Source organism: Notamacropus eugenii, chromosome 5, assembly GCF_028372415.1.
Source record: "Notamacropus eugenii isolate mMacEug1 chromosome 5, mMacEug1.pri_v2, whole genome shotgun sequence".
Lineage (NCBI taxonomy): Eukaryota > Metazoa > Chordata > Mammalia > Diprotodontia > Macropodidae > Notamacropus > Notamacropus eugenii.
The window spans coordinates 304,036,472-304,061,085 of NC_092876.1; the positions used below are offsets into that span (position 1 = coordinate 304,036,472).

A 24,614-nucleotide genomic window follows, 5' to 3' on the forward strand; every position below is an offset into this window, starting at 1 on the left:
ATCTGGTTATATGTGGAAGAAAGTATTGTGACACGTAAGAAAAATGAAGTAATTTTAAAGTCCAATGTATATCAAATAAACACATCTTAAACTTGATCGTGCTTCATTTTTTTATATTTTATTTTCTTTTTAGAATCTATGTCTATTATTTCCATTTTTTACTTACTGATAGATCTGTGAACTTCACTCAAATACCACAGCAATTTTCACACATAATAGTTCACTGTAATCAAACCTACTACAATTACAACATATTAATTTTAATTAGTTTAAAATGGCATTTTGATTTCTAATTAAAATTCATCAACTCATGATCAGTTTCAATAGAATTGACTGAACTACAAAGTACAATGAAGATTTTAAGTTCATTGTCATAAAAATTTAAAAACAATGAATTTTACTATTAAATACAGTTTATTATGAAATTCTAAAGTTTGAATTGAAATGAAGACAATGCTATTCAACTATTTAACGTCATCACTTTCACCTAAAACTTTGTCACTTAAAAATATTTTTGAATCTGAATATTAATAAATGCCTCATGTGTAACCAAAATTTCTTACTCTTTATTTTAGATGAACTTACAAATTCATCAGAAACCAGATTGTCTTTAGATGATCTCTTCAGAAAAGAGTTTGTGGTTCATAATCCTGAAGCCAGATGGATCAATGGTATGTTTATGATTTTTATGTGACTGTGATATTTTGTATTGCACTGATAGATTAATTTGTTTGGTAGATATAAGTGACTACTGTTCTGATTATATGATTTACACTTCAAACATAAAATTGTACCATAAGCCTTGTGTCCACTGTGGAAGAAAGATAGGAGACTAGAGAGTCTGAATGAGTCATTATTCTGAAATTTTTACCTTGAAGATTATTTTAATACTTCTACTTCTAGGGAAAAAATGTGTTGATATGAAACCGAAGACTAAGAACTTATTAAATATCAACCAGTTTTATTTGCAGAAGTTCTGAGGAAGTTAGGTGTGAATTAGGTTGGATATTTAATATGTATATAAGAATAGGTTGGACATTTTATATGCATATGTTATAATACATGTGTATGTTATAACGTATTAATTGGGATATGTTGTAATATACATACATGAATACACACATATGTGCACACGTATGTGTGTTATAGGTATATGCACTCTTGCATTGTAATGTTATAATTATGTTCATATAATTTTTAAAGTAAATGGCTCAAACCATTAAGATTCTTTACAAGTAACTACTATTTTTAGGAATTATGGGCAAAATGATTAAACGTTATATACCTTTTATTTGGAAAAGATATCATCCCACGGTTTCCCTTAATGAAAAAAGGATTTTCAGAGATAAATGGTCATTACATTTAAATGAGTCCTGACAAAAGAAAAACACAAACACACATAGTATATACATAGACCCTCCCCTCCCCCCCGCCAACCCCTATCCATACAGTCATAAAAGAAAACATGTAGGGCAATTCAGGGTGTAATAGATGATTAAAAAGGGAAAATATGTTTGTAGACTGAGTGATCTTATTTACCTGTATACACAAAATATGATCATCTCTTGCATTATCCTCTGTATTACAAATTGTTTATAAATAACTGTGAATGTGCTAGGAGAAAAAGGAAACAATTCTACACTTCTGTATTAATCAGTAACATTCCTATATCAATGCAATTCTAAAAGTAGCATTCAATTTTTATGCTTTTAAAAAATATTCATGATAAGCAAAGGGTGATTGTCCCTTTCATAAGAATTCATTGAATTAAACTGAGAAAATTTTCTCTTTAACCTTGATTCTATGAGAGCCTGTGAGAATACCAGTACATAAAATTAAAAAAAAAAATAAAAAAAATAAAAACCTACTTGGACAAGAATTGGTATTCTCTAGGCTTTCTTTTAAGTTCCTGTGACAACTGGTCAATGATAAAATCAATCGAAGATGATAATTGGACAAGAGGAAGGTCCTTGAATTTTTAGGGAAAAAAGAATAGACTGGTTTGATGATATCTTAGAAAAAGTTTTGTTAAGGTTTTTTGTTGTATATGCACTCTGTAAATACATTTATTCTTTTTCCTATTTTACCTTCATTGTTAGTAATATTTTCTCTAAAATGAAATGCAGGAAGAAAGGGATTAAAGAGTCAGGATCCTGGAGGCAATATTAGTAGCACCTCTAGAGAAAAATAATGAGATGTAATTTGCATTAAAACACAGGTAATAGTAGAAAGACCTTCCCTTCCCAACCTTAGGTGTTGCATCTTCATAGAACACATGCCATAGGAGTTATTAGGAATGAGAGCAGATGTATTCAATATTTTTCTTGACATTTTTACCCAAATATATGTATTTAAGTTATTGGAATTCATGTTTTTGTTAAAAAACTCTCACTAAAGACAACTAGACAGAGTAGTGACATTCCAATTGCTAGAATGAACCACAAATATCACACATAGATGGGCTCTCAGTACTTTCTAAGTCACTATTATTTATCTGAAAACATTTTCTATTTTAGGAAAAATATATGAGCAATACTCAGGAGGTTTTTCTTTCTTTGTTTTGTTTTGTTTTGTTTTGTTTTTTTCATTTGGATGTAGAGAACCTTGGCAAACTGCACAAAAGTACTGTTTCATTAATTCTAGCTTTTGGTAAATCCAATATTATTCAATCATGCCTACCAAAGACAAAAAGAAATGTAAATATCTTCTTCACCCACCAGTGCTCTTTGGACTGAATTCTGTTGTGTAGAGTTTATCCTCCTCGATACACTTGATGTTTTTATTTTGTAGCTCTAAATATTTGCTATCATAATTTAAGTAATAAAATGAAATTAAATGCTTGCCAAGTTTTAACAAATACATTAAAAATGCTGTACTTTTCTTCAGTGGTATGAAAGGGTGATGGAATAGGAAGCAAAGCACTTGTTTCATTTTATTTTCTCAGGCAGGAAGCAATATCTAATAAAAATATAATTAAATGGAGAAAATACATGGGACAAGCAGCATGATATTATATATATATATGTGTGTGTATATATGTATATATATATATATATTTCTATGAATTGCAAACTTTGGGGCTAAGTAACATTAAAACAAACTTTTGATTGTTGACCACAAAGTTGGCTTTTATATTAATAAATGAAACAGTAAAATGTTAGTATATTGTTTCTTTTGTAAGTTATATTTACTTTTCTAAGGTTGGAAGGATGAGCTTAAATTGTGATAAGAAGTGATTTTTCTCAAAATATTCCCTAGCAAACTATATTCTGCATGTTTCACTGTTAATTCAAGGTCAATTATCACTCCTTTCTTAAAGAATCTTTATACTATTACTTTGGCGTTGGTTATTTTTTTATCTATATTTGTCATATAATAATCCAGGCTATTTCTGCCTATGTTTATTTCCAAATTCACTATTTAAAATAATATATTTTCTATCAAAGTACCTCTCAGATCATTAATCTCAGGAGTGATTCTGTTTTTTCCAAAGTCATGACAGTTGAGGTCAAATTCTAGTTGTTTCTACAACTTTGGAAAAGCTTTTGACATGCATCCACTGACAGACTACATTTCTACTGCCTGGGCACATTTCTGGTTAAATCTAGAGAACTTCATTATCAAGTAAAGAATGCTGATTGATATTTAAGACCATAAAGAATCATGAAACATTACATAAAAGGATTGCATTTTGAATTGAAAGATGGAATAACATTACCATTAAAATCAATCTGAAGTATCAAAAACAGTATGTATCTGTGTATATGTATATACACACATATCTATATACATATACATATAGATATGTGTGTGCATATACATGTGTGTACATTTTAGAGAAGATATATGTGCACATATATTCTCTATATACATATCTATAGATATCTCTGTATAGATATTTCTATCTTGACATAGATTTCTATGAGGTTAAGAAAAAGAAGAGATATTTCTATCTGATTTTCATTAAGTCACAGGTTATTTTAGCATATGATATTGTATCCTAGTACCTCATACATTACAGACACTTAAATATCTGTTTCGTGTATGATAGCAATTGCATATATCCAATATGGTGCAAACTTCTTCACAATGTGCTTCTTGTACTTGAAAATATTCAAGTACTTAAATTAAGCATGCAGATATTTAAACTTATTGAAAACTTAAAGTGTTTTAGATGTCAATGAGTGAAACACCCTCATTTAACATATGAGAAAACTGAGACACTAATAGGTTAAGTGGTTTGAACAAGGTCTTGGGAGTGGTAAGTGACAAAGATCAAAATGTGACTCTGATAACTCTGTTGTTATTTGCTCTATATCAATACCTTAGCTAACACTTACCTATGATGATCCAGAAAGTGTTCAGACCAATATAACTACCATGTTTGTTCATTTTTAGATGAAAATACAATATTTAATTAGCAAACTTTTCCTCAAAATAATCTGTTTTTCTGTTTAAGTTTTAGTTCCAATTATTTAACCTTCAAATTAAAAATATCTTTAATCTGCTGGCGATGTTGCAGATGTGAATACTGTGTAGCATAATAACCTCTAATTATCTGTATTTCTATTTTTTTTATCTTTGAATCATGCTACATTTTCAGAATATTGCAATTATCATGCAGAATATGTTAAGTGTGGAAAAGCATCCATATTGCAGAGAATACTCATAAATAGAAGAGAGAAAAATGAGGACCTTGGATTTATCTAGCAGCACTGGGAAATTTTTCTAGCAGCACTGGGCTTTCTGAACAGCTGGAGAGTGACAGTTGATTGCATTGGGATTCCCCAAGGTATTTGAGGGAGATAGATAAGAGGAAAGAAGGCAGTATACTTTAAAGCAAACTGTCTTGTGTGTGAGGATGAGAATCTAAGAAATATGAAGGCAGAGATCATATTAGGTTAGGATTGAAGGAGCAGTGTTGCAATTTCCTGTCTCCCACAGTTCTTGATGTTGGACTTATATAATAATTAAGGCAACTTAGATGGTCGTGAAGTTTTTCAGATGTCTGAGTTTTTGGATTTTTCTTTCTTTCAGTTAGGATTGTGAAAAAAATGTCTCAGAATTGATTGAAAAATTTTCTTTTTTGAAATGAAAAATGAACTGTCAGTATAAGAATATATCAGCACAATGATCTCTGCCTTAAATAGCACAAGCAACAAGATGTTAGGCAGCACAGAAATATTGATAACTTAAACAGATTGCTTGAATTTAGTGACTAATTCCCCATTTCTTCAAATAAATATGAAACCAAGAGAAAGAAGAATGATTTTCAGTAGATTTAGCAGCTTGATTTGAGGACTGTGGGCTATCTTAAAATGTCCAATAATATATAGAAAAGTATTTGACAGTGTTCCTTCTGCCATATTACTCTTCCTGAAATGTCTTACACTGATATTCAACTTCCACTGGGAGGCCCTGTATCATAGCTTCCATCCAAGAGATAAATTGATAGATTTATGCAAAGTTTCTTTATAAAATGTAATATTTATTTTCTCAGAAAAACTACTTTTTAAGTCTGCAAATACTAGCTGTGATTCTGGGAAAACCATTAAACTTTCAGTATTCCATAAAGGCCTAATTTCTAGAATATATAGAGAACTGAGTCTAATGTACAACAATACAAGTCATTCCCCATTGGATAAATGGTCAGAGGATATGAACAGGCAATTTTCAGAGAAAGAAATTAAAGATATCTATAATCATATGAAAAAATGCTCTAAATCACTTTTGATTAGAGAGATGCAAATCGAAACAACTCTGAGGTACCATATCTCACCTATTAGATATGCAAATATGACAGAACAGGAAAATGATAAATGTTGGAGAGGATGTGGGAGAGTTGGAACACTAATTTATTGTTGGTGGAGTTGTGAGCTCATCCAACCATTCTGGAGAGCAGTTTGGAACTATGCTCAAAGGGCCACAAAAATGTGCATACCCTTTGACCCAGCAATATCACTACTAGGACTGTATACCCAAGAGATCATAAAAATGGGAAAGGGTCCCACATGTACAAAAATATTTATAGCAGCTCTCTTTGTGGTGGCCAAAACCTGGAAATCAAGTTGATGCCCATCAATTGGGGAATGGCTGAATAATTTATGGTATATGAATGTAATGGAATACTATTGCACTATAAGAAATGATGAACAAGAAGGCTTCAGAGAGGCCTGGAAGGACTTATATGATCTGATGCTGAGTGAAAGGAGCAGAACCAGGAGAACTTGGTGCATAACAACAACCACAGTGTGTGAGAGTTTTTTTCTGGTAGACTTTAATCTTCATAGCAATGCAAGGACATAAACAAAAAAAAATTCCCAATGATCTTCTAAGGCAAGGTGCCTTCCACATCCAGAGAAAGAACTATGGAATTCATTCGGAAAATATAAATCATTTTGTGTGTGTATGTGTGTGTGTGTGTGTGTGTGTGTGTGTGTGTGTGTGATGTTTTGGTTTATTATATGATTTCTCCTATTTATTTTAGTTCTTCTGCACAGCATGACTACAGTGAAAATGTGTTCAATAGGAATGTATATAAAGATCCTGTATAGAATTTTATATAGTCTTGGAGAGTGAGGGGAGTGGTGGGGTAGATAAGGGGAAAAAAAATCTACATTTTGTGGTAGTGACTATAGAACATTAAAAATAAATAAAATGACAAAAACGATTATCATTAAAAAAAACAAAAACCTCTCAGTATCCCAGATAAATCTGTAAGTCTAATTGTTGAAGTACAATTCCTTATCTCTATTTAAAAAAAATATGTTTTTTGCACAGGTTGTTCCCTACACCAGTGAAATAACAGGTCTAGACCAAAAATAAAAACAAATAGACCTTAATTTTCATCCTGTTTTCTGAACGATTCAAATTATCTTTCTCCCTTTTTGTTCCTTCATCCATCTACACAAAATTATAAATACATTTCATGGAAAAATAGTTTATTATTTATTATTTTACTCTTCATTTATTTTAACCATAAGCAATATTTCAGAGATTTCTGCATTTCATAGTGGTTCATGTGTGATGTAATTACCTGAAACTTATATACCTCTGCAGGAACTCTTTGGAGATTTGAACATTTAAAATAAACTCTTTAGGTATTGGGAAAACTAATCTATACATATGATTTTCAGACAAAAAAATGTAAGCCATTTGGGCTTAAGTTGCAATGATCTGTTAGGGACAAAGTGCTTAATAACTTCTCCTTCAAATCAAGCATGAGATCACTGGGAAGTTTAATGGAATTGATTTTTCTGAATAGACCTGAGAAGTTACAGGGGGACTGAAAGAAGGAAGGACAATTTTATTAAGTACCTACTATGTGCCAGGCACTGTGCTGTTTTTTACAAGTACTAGTTTCATTTTGATCTTCTAACAACCCTAGGAGGTAGATAGTATTATTACTCCTGTTTTGCAATTGAGAAAACTAAGGTAGACAAAAAGTAAGAGACTTGCCCAGAGTCAAAAAGCCAAGTATCTAAGTATCTGAGGCCAAATTTGAACTCAGACCTTCTTGACTTTGAGCCTAATGTCTTATCCTCTATACTTCTCAGCTATGTTTAAAGAATTAAAAGCAATAATGAGGTTTCAAATACAGAAAACTGGATGAATATTGGTACTATTTCCAGAAATAGGGAATTTGGAAAGGGGAATGAGACTTGGGAAAAAGATAAGCTTTGTGTTGATGTTAATTTGTGACAGTAGGTATCCTGGTGCAAATTTTTATGGGGGTCAGAACATGAAAAATAAATTAAGGTTAGAGACACATATTTGGAAGTATATAAGCACATTGGGATGTGGGCTTTCTGGCAACCTCAACCCTTCTTTGTACTCCATGAATGCCTAAAGTCCTGCCCATCATTGGGGATTTCTAAGAGGAGATAGTTGAGTTCTTATTGACATTATTTTCTTCATGGGACTCTGATGTGCATACAAACAGTGCCCTAAGAATTAAATATAATATTAAGGATTAACTTTGTGAATCCCCTGGCTTATTTTCTAACCTGAAGGTACCCGAAAGTCTTCCTTTACCACAAAACTTTCCACTTATCATGGACCTTGGAATTTCTTGTCCCCACCCCTCATCCTGGGGAATGAGATTTCCTTATCTCTTTTATCTTGTGTCATTCATCGTTCTCAACCTGTGTCTTTGACTTGTAAGACTTCTTCATCTTGCAAGACTTACCCTAGATCTCCAACCCCCATAAGGAAATCCTAAAATCATCCTGCATAAATTTGGGTCTTTTCCTATATCATTGGCTTTGCTTAGCTCCTTGCTAAATCTCAGGCTGGCTTCTTTTGTGTCAATAAAGCTCCCAATGGTTACAGAGGAGATCTAAGTGAATTCATTTGCATTTTGAAGCAGCTCTTCCATCTCTCTCTTCAACAGGACTAACATCAGAGACACAACCCAGTATTTGTGCATTGAAAAAGGAAATAATCTGCCTCCTTGACTTTCCAGAACCAAGGTTTTTAATATTGATTCTAGGGGTTGAGGAGAATTTTACCATCTTTTCTGCAGATGCTAGACAGAGAATCTAATGAGGCTTAAATTGCATTTATTAATCCATCAAAAATAAATTTTTGTAAAGAACAACTACTATGTGCCAGGCACTCTACTAATTGCTGAGGATACAAAAAGAGACAAAAAAAAACAGTTCCTCTTCTCCAAATGCTTCCGATCTCATGGAAGAGATGAAAACAAATATATACAAAGCAAACAATATGCAGGATAAGTAGGAAATAATTAACTGCTTGAAGGTACTCATATTAAGAAGAGATGGAATAGGCTTCCAATAAAAGACATATTTTAGTTGCAACTATAAGAAGGGAAAACAGGAGGTAAAGTGAAAGAGGAAAAGAATTCCAGACATGGGGGGCATTCAGGGAAAACTCATGGAGCTGAGAAATGAGGAGTCTTGTTCACAGAAAAGTAAAAAGGCAAATGACATTAGTATAAGAAGTATAAGATGCCTGGAAAATCAGGAGGGTTGTTAGGTTATGAAGGCCTTTGAATGTCAAGCAGAGCATTTCATATTTGCTTCTGAGGCAAAAGAAGCCACTGGAGTTTATTGAATGGGGGTCCATGACATTATTAAAGCTATAGAGTAAGAAAATCACTTCAGTGGCTGAATGGATGATGAATTGAAGTGCTGAGACACTTGAGACAGGCATACCAATCAGCAGGTTGTTGCAATAATCAAGGCCTGAAGTGATGGGGCCCTATACTACAGTGGTGGCAGAGTGAAATAATAGAAGGGGTGAATTTGAGGAATGTTGTAAAGGTGAAATGGACAGGTCTTGGCAACACATTTGATTTGGGGCAGAGTGAGAGATAAGAAGAAATCCAGGTTGACCCTTAGGTCATGAATTTAAAGGTTTGGGAGGTTAATGTTCTCCTCTAGAATAATGGGGAAGGTGGAGGTGGTAAAGATTTTGAAAGAAAGATAATGAATTCCCTTTTATATATTGTTAGAAGTGAGCCCATCTAAGTAGCCCCCAGCAGTGAGAAAATGCTCACATTAAACAAAGAACAACGTTGTGAAATCAGGAAAGCTTTTATTAATCTTTACATCCATAATGGACAGGTTGCCTCCCCAGTAAGGTTACAGAATGACTACAACATGTGCAGAAAGATGGGGCTTCTTATGCTGTTTTCCTAACTTTGGGTCTCCCACGATACCATCCCCTGGCCTTGTGACTTGCTGTTCTCCTCTCTTATAGGCCCTTCCTCATACAGCTTCTTGGGCCTGTGCATTAGTTTCTGACCTCTAACCTGTCCATGCTAGGTCACAACCCTTATCATCTAGGAATGTGGAAAACAGAAATTTCTTGGCTCCCACAAAATCCTCCCTTTTGTTCTTTCTTAAAATTTCTGTTCCCACACCTAAATCCGATCAATACCTCCTCACATTCTTTCCCCTATGAATTCCTCCCTTCATCTATCTCCCCTTTATATGAATATTTGAAGGGAGCACAATTGACCGACACATTGTAAATTACAAGGGGGCAGTCCCCTTTCATAAGTACAGGTACAGAGATTCAAAAGGAAAAGGTAAATTTATGAATAGTCCATTTAGAGGTTCCATCTCATACAGTAGTCTGAGGAGGAACATCATCTGATGCAGTTTTCTGGTCTGGATGCTCCTTCAAGCCATTTTCAGCACAGCATCACAGCATCTTCTTTCTTTTGTCTTCTTGTAGAAATCAAGATTCCCACTCTCCTATAAAACTGAACTTGATACAATTTTAGATTACCATTCCTATCATCCTTACAAAATCAAAATTGGAATTTTGACTAATTGTCATGTTTAAGAAATTCACATTAGAACCCAGTTTTTACATTATACATTAATTCACTATTCATTTCCCCCATCAGGAAGATGAGATTTCACTAAGGAGTCAATAGCAGGCTCCAGTACTTACATAAATACAATAAATAGTCATTTTTAACACAGTACATATCACATCAAAAAACAGTTTCAACTTCTGATCATGTGATGCTTCTTTAAAGCATTTACAATATAGATTAGAAATCATTTTTCTTTTTAACATTAACCAACTGAGACAAAAATAATAATTATTCTGTATGCTAACCTCACAAGCCCTTGACCTGATTGTCTCCATACTATTACTAAGAATTAAAGGACCCTAACTTATTATTGTTGGTCTAAAGTCCTAAGCCTAATAGCTTAATTTTAGACTTAACTTCAGATGTTCCCCTACCAACAATCTGTTGTTTAATAGATCTGGTGTTATGCTTACAAAACTTTTGATTATAGGAAATTGTCACTAAAAGTAGGGACATGTCAGGGAAACAACATCTCCCTAATTTCATGTCACTTCCAGGCAGGAGGAGATTGTCAACTGACATTCAGCCAGGCTTGAAGACTGCCAGGTTTCAGTGGCAAAATTGAGTCCTACCTCAGGCCAAGCTGAACAGTCCTTTTCCCAACCTTCCCATGAGATCACCTTTTGCATCTCACAGGCATCATGGATCAGTGGCTCAGACAATCTTTCTTGCTATCCACACTTGGAGTTAGACTCAGAAGAACAGACAGTTAGTAGTCCCATAAAATCTTAAAATAGCAAGCTCCAATAATCAAGTTTCAGGTATGACTATAATTCCGTATTGGCTAAGGAATATCTTTTGAAGCAAGTCTTAAGTATCTTGTGTCAGGCCTAGAGGCCTAAGGGCTACCCGAGTCTTACCTTACCTATCGCAGGTCTTCAGCTGGCCAAACCGGATAAACATATGAGAGAAGAGACTTTCCAGAGTCGAACAAGGGTTAGGCTTTATTCAGGGTCTTGGTTACATGTGCAGGGTGAATTCTTCCTTAGGAGAGAGAAATCCTCTTCCCAAGGAGGCAAAGATCTTACAGTAAGAGAATGGAAGCGGGAGAGGGAGAGGGGAAAGGGAAGAGAGAAGAGAAGAAAGAGGGAAAAGAGGCCTTCTGTCCTCTAAAGGCCCCTCAGTGCTAAGAGCGCCTTCAGGCTTTCCTGACCCTACTTAAGCTCTCCAGCCGCATAGTTTGCACGTGAATATCGGGGCGTGCTCTCAGCCTTTTGTTAGTCAAAAACAGGTGTGCTCAGACCCTGGGCCAATCTCGAAGGCAGGATGCTCTCCCCAGCACGTATCCCATGGAGAAGAGGCGGAGATGCACGAGATAGCCCATATCTCACGCCTCAATTCCCAGCTGTTCCCTGGGGGGCCTCATGAGAACTCTGAGGTTTAGAAGTCCTCACTTTTACCTGCCCGAGACTGTCCACATGGAACTGAGCTTACACCCCCAACATCTTGCATGCCTTTCTATACTTTTTCTAGTTTCTGATTAAATAAAAATCATAAAATCAAATTTACCATTAAAACCATAGCATATTGCTCTACTATATCTACATCTGTTTCCCAAACTACTCTGTGCCTTTCTAACCCTGCTCATTCTAAAATAATGAGCTACACATATGATAAGTTGAAACACTAACATCAACTTATGTTCATGAAATGAATTCATAACAAAGCAGAAACATGTAACTTTTCCATCCATGCCAAATATTACCACAAGTTACCTGCCTCTAGGAAACTTAGACTGAAATGTTTTTCCCCAAACTGAAGATGTCTCTAATTTACTCTCAGCAATTAATTCAGTCAATTGTTTTTACCCAATTGGTCTTTGTAACATGTAACGACCTTATTCCAAGTTGGGACCTTTATTCTTTTCCCCCAAAGAGTTTTAGTCCCATTTGTCTAAAAGGGCAACAGTCACATTCCTGTTTGAGTAGTGTGACACAATAAGTAACGGTCCCAGAGGCTTTTACCTAATGGCAGGTTTCACTAATCAAAAATTTTACCAGGATTTAAATCTTAAATTTTTCCTAAAATCCAATCACTAGGATTTAGGAACTCCATATACAAACAATTTACACTTTACATAAGAGATTACAACTTTAACAAAGTGAAGGACCCCACCACTTGCGTGATCATTTTAGACTCTTCCAAGTCTTAGGGGTCTCTGGGTGGGGATGGCACCACTCCTTTCCTCCTTCTCTCCTCTGAGCATCTCCAGTTCAGTTTAGATCTTTAGAAGTCCTTCTGTAATGACTAGACTTCAAATGAAAAGGGGAATGGGGCCAGGAGGCTTTTTGTCTTAAAATTATCACAGGTCTTCTTGGAGCCATAAAATTCCTGATCTCCCTTACCTTGTCCCTTTTCTTCCAACCTCCATAAAACCTGAAGTTATTATAACAAATTAACTTACAAATATAGAATAATTAGCTTACAAATATAGATTTGGTAGGTAGGCCTTTCAAAAATCATATAGAAGATTTTACAAAACATTTCTTCATACAGCAAATATTTTCCTCTTTTAAGAACAATTTACAATTTATCACAAAACCCTCAATGAACTCAATTGACAAAAATTACAAGATCTAAAACCAAGGCCTTTGCACAATTGCCCATAAGCTTCCTTTTATAAACATTCTTTTCTAAATGCTTGATTCATAGGAAAAACAATTTTAGTTAAAACTGAATGCATTTCCACATCACCTTGCACAGTAATTCATCTCCTTACCACCACATGGGCACACTCTATCACTTGATATTTCAGGTAGAGTGATCTCAAATTTGATTGTTATCAATTATCAAATCAAGTTACATGATTTTTCTTCTCTCGTCTTCAAATACTTCCTCACACCCTCACCACTTACTGAAATCATCTGAAATTAACCCATGCAGAACTATTCAAACCTTCTTCTCTGACTTTCATATCTTCAATCAAAACGCTTATTCATCTTTCCAAGTCTCTCAATCCCATTGCTCAGATTACCCAGGTCCTCCACATCTTGACTATAACTGTCTGCACTGGAATCCCTTTCTAATTTAAACAAAGCAAAAGTTAACTCTACCATTATATAGCAAACATCAGCATTTTCACTGTTTATTTATAACCAAATATGTTTCAAATTATCAAATTTCCATCACATCCTTTTAAAATCCCAACCTATACATAACAGACTCCAAATTTAAAAATTGTGTAACGATTACTTTAGATTAATGTTGCATCTAAAATATACCCATCCTTGTGTTAAGCACTTTACATTCATAAATGTTGAATAACAATATCTTTTTTCTGCTTAATCCTGATAGGAAGAGCATTCTCAGAGGCTGCTCTGTATTCCTTCAGGACAGATTTTTAACTTGAAATTGTATCAAATCTGGATTTATAATCACTCATGATAAACATTTTAACATTCCTTTTTTTCAAATACTCTTGCTACTTCAAAGAAAACTTTTTATCATTCCTCTTTATCTCTTTTTACACTGTTTCCTTAAAGAGCTGAAACACCATGTTCTAGCTCCCCTCTTCCCTCCAAGACCCACCAGATCAGCTGTCCCAGTCTCATTCAAGCCTTTAAATCATATGGGAGGGGGGGAACCTTCCCCTTTTCCATGTGGTCTGAGCACATGGACAGAGTTAATGTTTCTAAAAAGAAATCACTGAAATTCTAAAGTGAATTTGCAATTTGACACCCATAGTCTGGTGTCAGATATATTTACTTAATTTAAACACAAAGTACAGATTTTAGCTTTGAGATCTCATTGAATTAAAACTCAGCTTTTTACACCAGGCTGCCAGTATTTTACCTTTCAAATATCCACTGCAAAAGAGATCCTCCTTTAGGGAAGGTAGGAAATGACCTGGCCACTCCCCTATCTGAGGTGGAAAGACCTTCCCAGAGTCGAAAAAAGTTTTGAATCAGATTAATTAAAGAACCTCCTTGCCCAGGCAAAATAGCCTAAATAATTTAATACTGACAAAGTGTGACTTCCAATCATGAAGCTTGGGAGCTTAATAACTAATAATAATAATTATAAATCACAGTAAACAATTTTTAAATTTTTAAATCCTGTAACCTTCCATAACGTTGTCAATTGGTTTCCAAATCAGGCTAAACATTTTCTTAAGTGGGATGAGGGAGGGGGAAGGGAGTACAAGGTCCAAACACATGAATACTCTGCCATCCCAACCACATTCTTCCCCTCCTTTTATATCTCAAATAAACCAAATACTCACCATTTCTTCTAGGCTCTTTTTTCCTTAAAAAGAAATCTTAGGGGTTAAGAGCCTAACAATGTAATCAATAGAGCCACAGTTTTTTTAAGTTAAATACTCTGCAAAGAGCAAAAATCTTTCTTTTCAAACCTGGCTAGGGCTTAGAATGCAGATTTTTTTTTTAACAACTTATTAGAAGTTTTCAAACTTTCTATTAACATCATTATCAAGTCAAACAGTAACCCATCTCTCTCTCTCTCTCTCTCTCTCTCTCTCTCTCTCTCTCTCTCTCTCTCTCTCTCTCTCTCTCTCTCTCTCACTTCTCTGAAACTGAAACTACTGTAATCAGGGAGACAAGGAGAAGAGAAGATTAAGAAATAGCAGAATTCCAAGGGGAAGTCCAGCAACAGCGCTAGCTACTCTGGTTGCCCGCATTTACAGTTTAACAAAACACTTCGCAAACACACAGACAAACACAGAACAGATAGAGCAATATAGATCCTCTCTCTTTGGGAAATAAACTAATTTTAGATTAGACTGGTCAAAATTCAACTATTCATGTCAATTTACTCTGACTGATTCCAAGCCAATTTCAGAAGGATCCTTCCCAGAATCTAGATTCTCCTTTTTCCTTCTTTCTCTCTCTCCAGAGCAGGCAGGAAGGAATATAGCCAGCATTCCTTCAAATGGGCTTCTGAAGGAATACCTAGAGGATTATTCATCCCCTACCTGGTACCATTATCTTAAGAGCGCTCACTTCCCAAGGTCCTTGAAGGACTGCTCTTGCCTAAGTTCCTAAGAAAGACCAGGTAGTACTTAGCCACTGATTTTCCTGCCCTTGCTCAGATCCCTGATACACTGCCTCCAGCTGTTCAATTCATTGTTTTACCTGTGTTCCTGAGTTCACAACAATTCCAAAGAGTCCCAGAGAAGTTAGCAGTCAGAAGAAGGGAAAGATGCTTGTGGGTGTCTGGGTCACTGAAAAATCAATGGGTGTGCTCTCATCCCCCACAAGCAAGATTCCATCCTAACCTTTCTGATGCTAAAGATCCTGTGACAAGCCCCAAGAATTGTTAGAAGTGAGCCCATCTAGCAAGCTCCCAACAGTGAGAAAGATGGTTACCTTAAACAAAGAACAATATCTGTTATGAAATCAAGAAAGCCTTTATTAATCTTTATATCCATAATGGAGAAGTAGCCTCTCCAGTAAGGTTACAGGATGACTACAACATGTACAGAGAGATGGGTCTTCTTATACTGTTTTCCTAACTTTGGATTTCCCAGGATACTGTCCCCTGGCCATGTGCCTCGATGTTCTCCTCTCTGATAGGCCCTTCCTCACACAGCTTCTTGGGTCTATGCATTAGATTCAGATCTCTAACCTGTCCATGCTAAGTGGCAACCTTTATCACCTAGGAATGTGGAAAACAGAACTTTCTTGCCTCTGCCACATGTATTGAGTCTAAGATGTTTTCTGGACATTCAGTTAGAGATGTGTGAAAAGCATTTGGAGATGCATGACTGGGGATCAGATTGGATACTGGGGTAAGACAGGTAGGATTATGGTAATACATGTTCATTTAAAAATCAAAATTTGGATCTTATATAAGTCAAGATTTGGAAAGAAGTCCTTCTCTTATTTCTAATACTATAATCATGATGGGATAGGGAATGGATCTGTGATTTCAATAAAATAGGGAACTGCCAAATGAGGAAACTGCCTCTGCCAACATAGTTCAAGAATTATCTATAATTTATAGTTTTAGAAAGTTTCTTAGAACATTGAGGGATTAAGTGATTTGCTTTAGATTCATATCCAATAGATTTCAGTGAGAATTTGAACTCAAGTATTCCTGGTACTGAAGTCAGCATGCTATAAACAATATCACAGATGCCTTTTCTACTAATTATTATAATGTAGTCATACTATTGTGAACATTTAAGGGCAAGCAAAGTAGGATCTTTTGATATTTCTATTTTAGCATAAAGTGCCTCTGACTGAATAATGTGATTAGGAAAGTTCTTCCCCATTAATGGACCTGGGAAGATTTTTAGGAAGGTCCATACCTTTTGCTAATTTTCTAAGGAGGCACTGGTTTTCAAGAGTTGTGATGCCCTCTGATTCTAAAAAGTGTATAAAGACTCTGAGGTGAAGTTTTACTTTGGGGCTTAGTTTTGGAAGAAGGTTTGTGTACCAGATGAGACTCTGGGAAACCACCAAGCAGCCTCATGGCTTTGAAAGCCCAGATGTTGGTGCTTCCCTCTCTGGTAAATTATGTATGTATTTAGAATACTTTGGAAGTCTGTGGGCCCTGGTTGAATTACATGTTGAATGTAATTAAAGTGATTCTTGACCACTCAAAAGTTGCCTTTCCTTTTGCAAATGCGGATCTAAGAACCTGTGATAGCAGGCCCCCACATGTACATCTGCATTCTTACTGACACCCTATTGTACCTCAAGCACCATTTAAAAATGGAATATATGTATATATGCATATATACATATATATTTCACCTGACATTATACTTCTAGATTTTTCCCCAAATTCCCACATTATACATTAAGTTTTTTCACATTCTATTGTTCTTTCATGAACTTTTTTGCATTAACTCTCAATTTATTATGAAACCATGATGTACTTCTATTCAAAATGTACATAAAATCACAAGTGCAGTTGATGTTGCTATGCATGTAAAATTATGCTTAAAATCTTCTGAACAAATTACATGTTAATTGTAAAAATATGTTAGTAGGACAATTTTTTAATGTTACATTTTGATGAGTCCTGTTATCATTTTTATGGAAAATCAGGAAAGAGTGGAAAAAAAATCTTATTTGCACCAGGAAAAAAATATGCTGCTTGCTGAATAGATCCTTTTCAGATTCTTCAAGAGAAATGATTCCAATGTGTGGAACTGTAATTAGTACCCTGCAGAATTTAAAGGGAATTGAAACAAATAAATGAAATTTAGACTTCATGAAACCCATATCTTTACTTCCTCTTATAGCTATTCATTTTTGAGGTTATGATTTGAGTATGAACAAGAAAACTAAGAAAAGCATCTTACTGTAATTTTGATATTGAGAATTATCTGAAATTGTTAAAGGAATGTATGATGTAACATCAAAAAGACAATCAACCAAGAAAGCAATAAATGTTATTTGAGTGCTTGCTACATGATTCATATATAGCGGGGCAAAAAGGCAACATGAAGCATGCTTTCAATTCTTTAAGGAGTTTACCATCTAGAGAGGATGAATAACTGAACCCAGGAAATTTGTTAAGTGCTAAAGAATATGGCACTATCAATACAACAGAACTTCAGCAAAGAAGAAAGATCAATTTGAGCTAAAGCATTTTTCAAGCACACCATGAAGAAGATAAAGGCTTAAGATGGTGATTCCAATATGAATTGGATTTAGAGAAATGGGTAAGAGGAGTGAGGGCATTTTTGGCAGAGTGCTTTAGAAAAAGCATTCATCTAGAATTGAAGTGTAATGTCTGCTAAAATATCATTGAGAAGAATAGCCTGGTTGGAGAAGAGTAGAACATCCTTTGGTCTGTGGAAATTGAATTAGATATGTTGAGTGAATGAATAAGTGAATGAATGATCTAATGAATGAAAACAAATTTATGAGGCACTTACTATGTGCCAGGTACATTGATGAGCCTTGAGAATAAAAATGCAAAAGTTATAAAGCCCATGAGTTTAAGGAATTAATATTCAAATAAGGGAACATAACTTATATTAGAATGATAGATTGGGAAGGCATTGTCTAGAAAGTTACAGGCATCACGAGCTGAATCAGAGAGCAGTCAATTTAACGTATCCTTTTCTGAAGCAATGGTAGTATATAATTAGCAGTAGGTAAATAAGGAAGGAGTCGAATTTCAGTAGAGATGACAGGATAGATAGCAATTTTTCCATTGTGCTGCCTAGATGGAATGAGAATCTTGGTTTGAGTGTATTCTGGGCCCTGTGGGTCATTCATCTTTGTTTGCAAGTTAAACTTCTGGATAGGTATCAATACAATCACGGTGACCTCAGGAAAAGCATTCCAAAACAGAGTAGATTAGATCCCTTGGACTTGCAAAAAGGCATTTTCTGATTGGTCAATATCAAAATGCACCCCTAGGTGATGACAAACAAGGCAGTGGCAGGAGGAATTTCAAGACAACTGTTGTATATAGTTGAGTATGATGTGATCCAGGATATATATGATGGTCAAGCATGGAGCCTGGAACCCACTTAGATATAGTGGGTAGTTGAATCTATACTTTGTCACAAATGAATATGAGCCAGAAGTAATAATGGTTCAATAGCCAATAGCAATGATTTGAACAATGGTTCAAAGGAAACTTAAAGTGTTCAGATTTAGAAAGTCACAAATTACTCTTAAAAGTAATTATAATGGGAACACTTGAATGAACTTAAATGATGTAAAATGTAATCTGAAAATCAATATGCACAATAACCTCAACAATATGAATGAAAGCAACACTAAAAAGCTGATGAACTTCAATTAATTGTAATGACCAGTATTGGCCATTGATGTAAAGTTCCCCATTTTTCAAAGATAGGAGACAAACTCAAAGGATAAAATACTACACACATTGGAAAATGGGGTATTTTTGGGGGGTGTATTTTGTCGAAATGTGATTTTTCTATTATTATAATTACAAAGGAAAATTGAACCAAAGAGTGAAGGCTATCTATCAGGAAATAACACAGGTAAAAAAGCATCAGTAAAACACTTATTTTTTTAAGGTAGTGTCTTCTCTTGGAACAGCAGTCTCTGTCCTACCTTTATACTCTCTTATTTGTACTTTTGTATGTCTCTGTCATGTAGCATAAAGATTTTTTTCCTCAGAATTCAGTCCCCATCTAGAACAAGAGAAATGTAATTTTAGAAAAGAGGTTGCTGTTGATAGTTTCATTTAATAGCCTTCTAGTCTTCTCCTTTTCACTGTCCCTGTCAACGCCAATGTAAATGTATATTAGCATTCATTATTGAGGCTAGGTATGTGAGAACATTAATTTGTCATCAAACTATACTTTTAATAAGCCTCTGAAGCAGTTACCATGGCTTTTGAATTTTCTGATAATATACATTTTGTAAAAGGGGGGAAGGTAAAACATAATAATTAGTTGTTACACTATTTCCTTGTTTATTCCCAGGGTAATATCTATAAATTTAGTCTTTCCTGTACATTGGTTGTGAAATTTCTTGGAATATTTTTTCTTTGTACTTTCCTACGTAGCTCTCTGTTAATTTCATTTCTGTTAACTTTTAACATTTGTCTTTACTTTTATTTTTTTAATTTAATTTAATTTTTACTTAAAACATCCCTTCCCTCCCTTCCTTTATTCTCTTCCTCTACAAATTCAGAGGGCAAGAAATATGTTATCCAGAAATACTTCTATGTTACTTTCCCCCCCAAAGCAATAAAAACAGAGGGAAAATATTTCAATCTGCAACCTAAAACCATTTGTTTTCTATCTGAGGTAGATAGTATTTGAAATCATGAGTCCCTTGAAATTGTGGTGGATTATTATATTGATCAGAGCTACTAAATCATTCACCATGAATTATGGCCTTCTGATTCCTCTCACTTCACTTTGAGTGAGTTCATACAAGTTTTCCCTATTTTTCCCTGAAATCATTCTCTTTATTATTTTTTATCACAATTGTATTCTACCATATTCATATATTATAACTTATTTATCCATTCCCCAACTGATGGACATGCCCCCAGTTTCTAATTCTTTACCTTCATAAAAAGAACTACTATAAATATTTTTAGATGTAGGGGTACTTTTTGTTTTTCTTTGATCTCCTTGAGATATAGACCTAGTATCAATATTTCTGAGTCAAAGGACATGCAAAGTTTCACAGTCCTTTGGGCACAGTTGCAAATTGTTCTCCAGAATTGTTGAATGAGTTCCCATCTCACCATCAGGATGTAATCATACTTATTTTCAATATCTCATGTTTCCTATAACTGTCATTCTCTTTTTCTGTCATGTTAAGCAGTATGGTGGGTGTGAGTACCTCATAACTATTTGCCTTATATTTCTCTAGTTATTAGTGATTTAGAGCATTTTTCATATAAGTATTTATATCTTTGATTTCTTCATCTGTAACCTGCCTGCTCATATACCTTAAACATTTGTCAATTGGAAAATGTCTTCTGTAAAAAAAAAATAATAAAATTCACCTTAGTTCTCTATGTATTTAAGAAATGAAACTTTTTCAGAGAAATTTACTGCATTTTTCACAGTTACCTGATTTTCTTCTAAATTTGGCAGAGTTCATTCTGCTTATGCAAAAACGTTTTTTGAAAAAAATGGAATAAAAATTATCTCACAAATCAATCTCTTCTTTGTTGACAAATTTTCCCTCTATTCGGAGATATGCTAGGTAATTTTTCCCATGCTCTCCTAATTTGCTTATGATACCATCATTTATGATTAAATCCTGTATCTATTTGAGTTTATCTTGGCAAATTGGATTATGTATATCTTCTACCCAACTAATTTCCAGATTTCCTAGCAGTTTTTTTTTTTTCAAATCATGAGTTCTTATCCCAAAAGCTGGAATCTTTAAGTTTATCAAACACTTAACTACTGTGATCATTTTCTTATACATATTGTATACCTAATCTATTCCACTAATGAACCACTCTATTTCTTACGTAACATCTGATTGTTTTAGTGACTTTCTGTGTAATATATGTGTGTGTATGTGTGTGTGTGTGTGTGTGTGTGTGTGTGTGTGTGTGTGTGTATTAATCTGGTACAACTGTTCTACTTTCTTTGCATTTTTTTTAATTGATTACCTTTATAGTCTTGGGCTTTTCTTCTTCCAGACGAATTTTATTACAATTTTTCTAGATCTATAAAGTAATAGTTTGGTAGTTTTATGGCCATGGTAGTTAATGAGTAAATTAATTTACACAACATTGTCATTTTAGCCTACCTATGAGCAATTAATATTTCTTTATTGAGATCTGTCTTTATTTGTGTGAAATGTGTTATGTAATTGTGTTCATGTACTCTATTTGTGTTCTGTAGATATTATCTCTAATTATTGTAAATTGATTTCTCTTTCTCATTGCTGGGTTCACTAAAATATATACAGAAATTCTGGTCACTTGTGTGGATTTACATTATGTCCTGAAATTTTTGGTAATTTTATTGATTGGTAACATTTCTAGTACAATATTGTATAGTAGTGAGGATAATGGACATGCTTGTAACTTGTTCCCCATTGCAGATAATGCTTGTTTTTGGTTTTAGATAGATAGTGTTTATCATTTCAGAAGCGTTCCAATTATTTCCATGGTGTCTAGGTTTTTTTTTAATAAGAATAGGCATGTCAAAAGATTTTTCTTCATTTACTAATATACTGATACTCTGATATGTTTGTCTTGAAGAGCCAAGCATATTCTCATGTGATGACTTTCATGTTTATGTGCATTTTGAAATTATACCTGAGGAATCTAAATCTCTGGACTTAGACAAGCAATAATTAGCAGCTAATTGGCTCTTCAAGGAGTTTGGCTCCTGTGCCAAATGGAGCAAAAGAATAGTTCTTCTTAGTGGTTTGGGTTGGAACCTTCTGACCCAATACAGAGAATACAATATAAAGTTTAAAAATATTATGCTTTTAGATATTTCAGGGAGAATGTCTTCTAGTGATGGATTAGCTTAAATTTTTATTGATATCACAGAATATTAGAGCTAATGGATCATACACCACATCAACATCTTTTTAATGTCTTGTAGAAATTAGGCATATATACATGCACACACACACACATACACACACACACACAGAGAGAGAGAGAGAGAGAGAGAGAGAGAGAGAGAGAGAGAGAGAGAGCAACAGACAGATAGATAGGTAGATTAAGCTATGCTCATTTTTGAGATGAGAAAATGAAGGTCCAAAGTTTTAAATGACTTCTCCAAGATCATAATAGCCTTTTCCAATACGCCATTTTAAACTCATTGAGTAAAAGATAAAAAAGAGATTCTGTAAGAATCATTGTCATTTTCCCACCTCAAAGACTCTTCAGTGGAATTTGTAAAATAAAATTATAGGGATACACAGCTATATGAAGAAGGAAGATACCTGGCAGTTATTAGATGCACCATGAAAACTGAGGGGAAATCCTCTCTAAGGAAGAAGACAATGGAATCTGAAGCAGTAAAGAAAAGTTGAATTAAATCTGCAACTGGAATTTCTTGAGAAAACCAATAAAAAGAAGCAAGCAAGGATATCAAGTCTGAAAGGTTGCTTTCTGTCTGGCATTAGTTACTTCACTTCCTTATCAGGATGCTGAAGTTTTTCATTTCCTCTAATGAACCATTTCTCTCATTTAACCTTATTAAGCCACTCTCCCAAATGAAATATCATTCCATATAGGCTGACCAAAAACATTTCCAGTAAGAATGCAGATAATATATTTTTTATTGCCCTGAAAATTTCAGTTATGCAATAGTCTTTCTATTTCTTCAATTTTGGAATGTCATGATCTTGATCTTAAGAAGAATTACCTTTCTTTCAAGTCTGATTCAAAGTTATTGTTGTTGTTAACTGTGAATTAATTTGTTTTCTTTTCAACATTCACTTTCATAAAATTTTAAATTTTACCCCTCCCCAATATTGCATGCAATCGGATATAGATTATCTGTTTACATTCATATTAAACTTATTTTCAAATTCATCATGTTGTAAAGAAAAATTAGAATCAATAAGAAAGGAGAAACTAAAAAAAATAGAGACATGAGAGAAAGAGAGAAAATATTATTTTTTAATCTGCTTTCAGACTCCATAGTTCTTTCTCTACATGTGGATCACATTTTCCATCATGAATCTTTTGGAGTTGCCTTAGATCCTTGCATTGCTGAGAGGAGCTAATTCTGTCAAAGTTAGTGATCATACAATGCTGCTGTGTACAATATTATTTCTGTTCATTTCATTCAGTATTAGTTCCTGCAAGTCTTCCCAGGTTTTTCTGATGTCCACCTGCTCATTATTTCTTATAGCACAAGTTTTCCATTAATTTCTTGTAGCACAGCTTTTTCATCTATTCTCTAGTTAATGGATGGGACATCCCCTCAATTTCCAATTCTTTGCCACAACAAAAAGAACTGCTATAAATATTTTTTCCATGTGAGTACTTCTCCCATTTCTAGGATCTCTTTGGGATACAGTCCTAAAAGTAGTATTGCTGGATCAGAGTGTATGCACAGTTTCATAGCCCTTTGGGCATAGTTCCAAATTGCTCTCTAGAGTGTTTGATTCAGTTTATAACTCTACCAATACTACATTGTTCCAGTTTTCCCACATGTTCTCCAGAATTTATCATTTTCCTGTTTTATCATATTAGTCAATCTGATAGGTGCAATGTGGTACATCAGAGCTGTTTTGATGCGCATTTCTCTAATCAATAGTCACAGAGCATTTTTTAATATTCATTTATTTTTAGTTTTCAACACTGATTTCCACAAAATTTTGAGTTCCAAATTTTTTCCTCATTTCCCCTTCACCCACGCCAAATATCCTGCATTCTGATTACCCCTCCCCCAGTCTACCTTCCCTTCTATCACATCCCTCCCTTTCCTTATCCTCATCTTTTCTATTTTCTTGTAGAGCAAGATAGATTTCTATACCTCATTACCTATATTTCCTATTTCCCAGTGGGATGCAAAAACAATTCTCAACATTTATTCCTAAAACTTTGAGATCCAACTTCTCTCCCTTCCTCACTTCCTACCCATCCCCAGTGAGAAGGCAAGCAATTCAATATAGACTGTATATGTGTAGCTTTACAAAAGACTTCCATAACAGTCATGTTGTGTAAGTAATTGTATTTCCCTCCATCCTAACCTGCCCCCCCATTTATTCTGTTCTCTCTTTTGATCTTGTCCCTCCCCAAAAGTGTTTACTTCTAATTGCTCCCTCTTCCAGTTAGCCCTCCCTTCTATCATCTGCCACCCCACTTATCCCCTTCTCCCCTATTTTCCTGCAGTGTAAGATAGATTTTCATA

The 24,614-nt window shown here is 34.4% G+C and overlaps 1 protein-coding gene across 1 annotated transcript in view; it reads left to right on the top strand.

Moving 5' to 3' along the window:
* Window positions 1-24,614, top strand: part of DPP10 (dipeptidyl peptidase like 10) — a 997,128-nt gene that overhangs the window by 288,882 nt on the left and 683,632 nt on the right. The window contains exon 3 of the mRNA XM_072613293.1: window positions 576-671. Coding sequence (XP_072469394.1) covers window positions 576-671 — 96 coding nt within the window. The remainder of the gene's footprint in view (window positions 1-575; window positions 672-24,614) is intronic.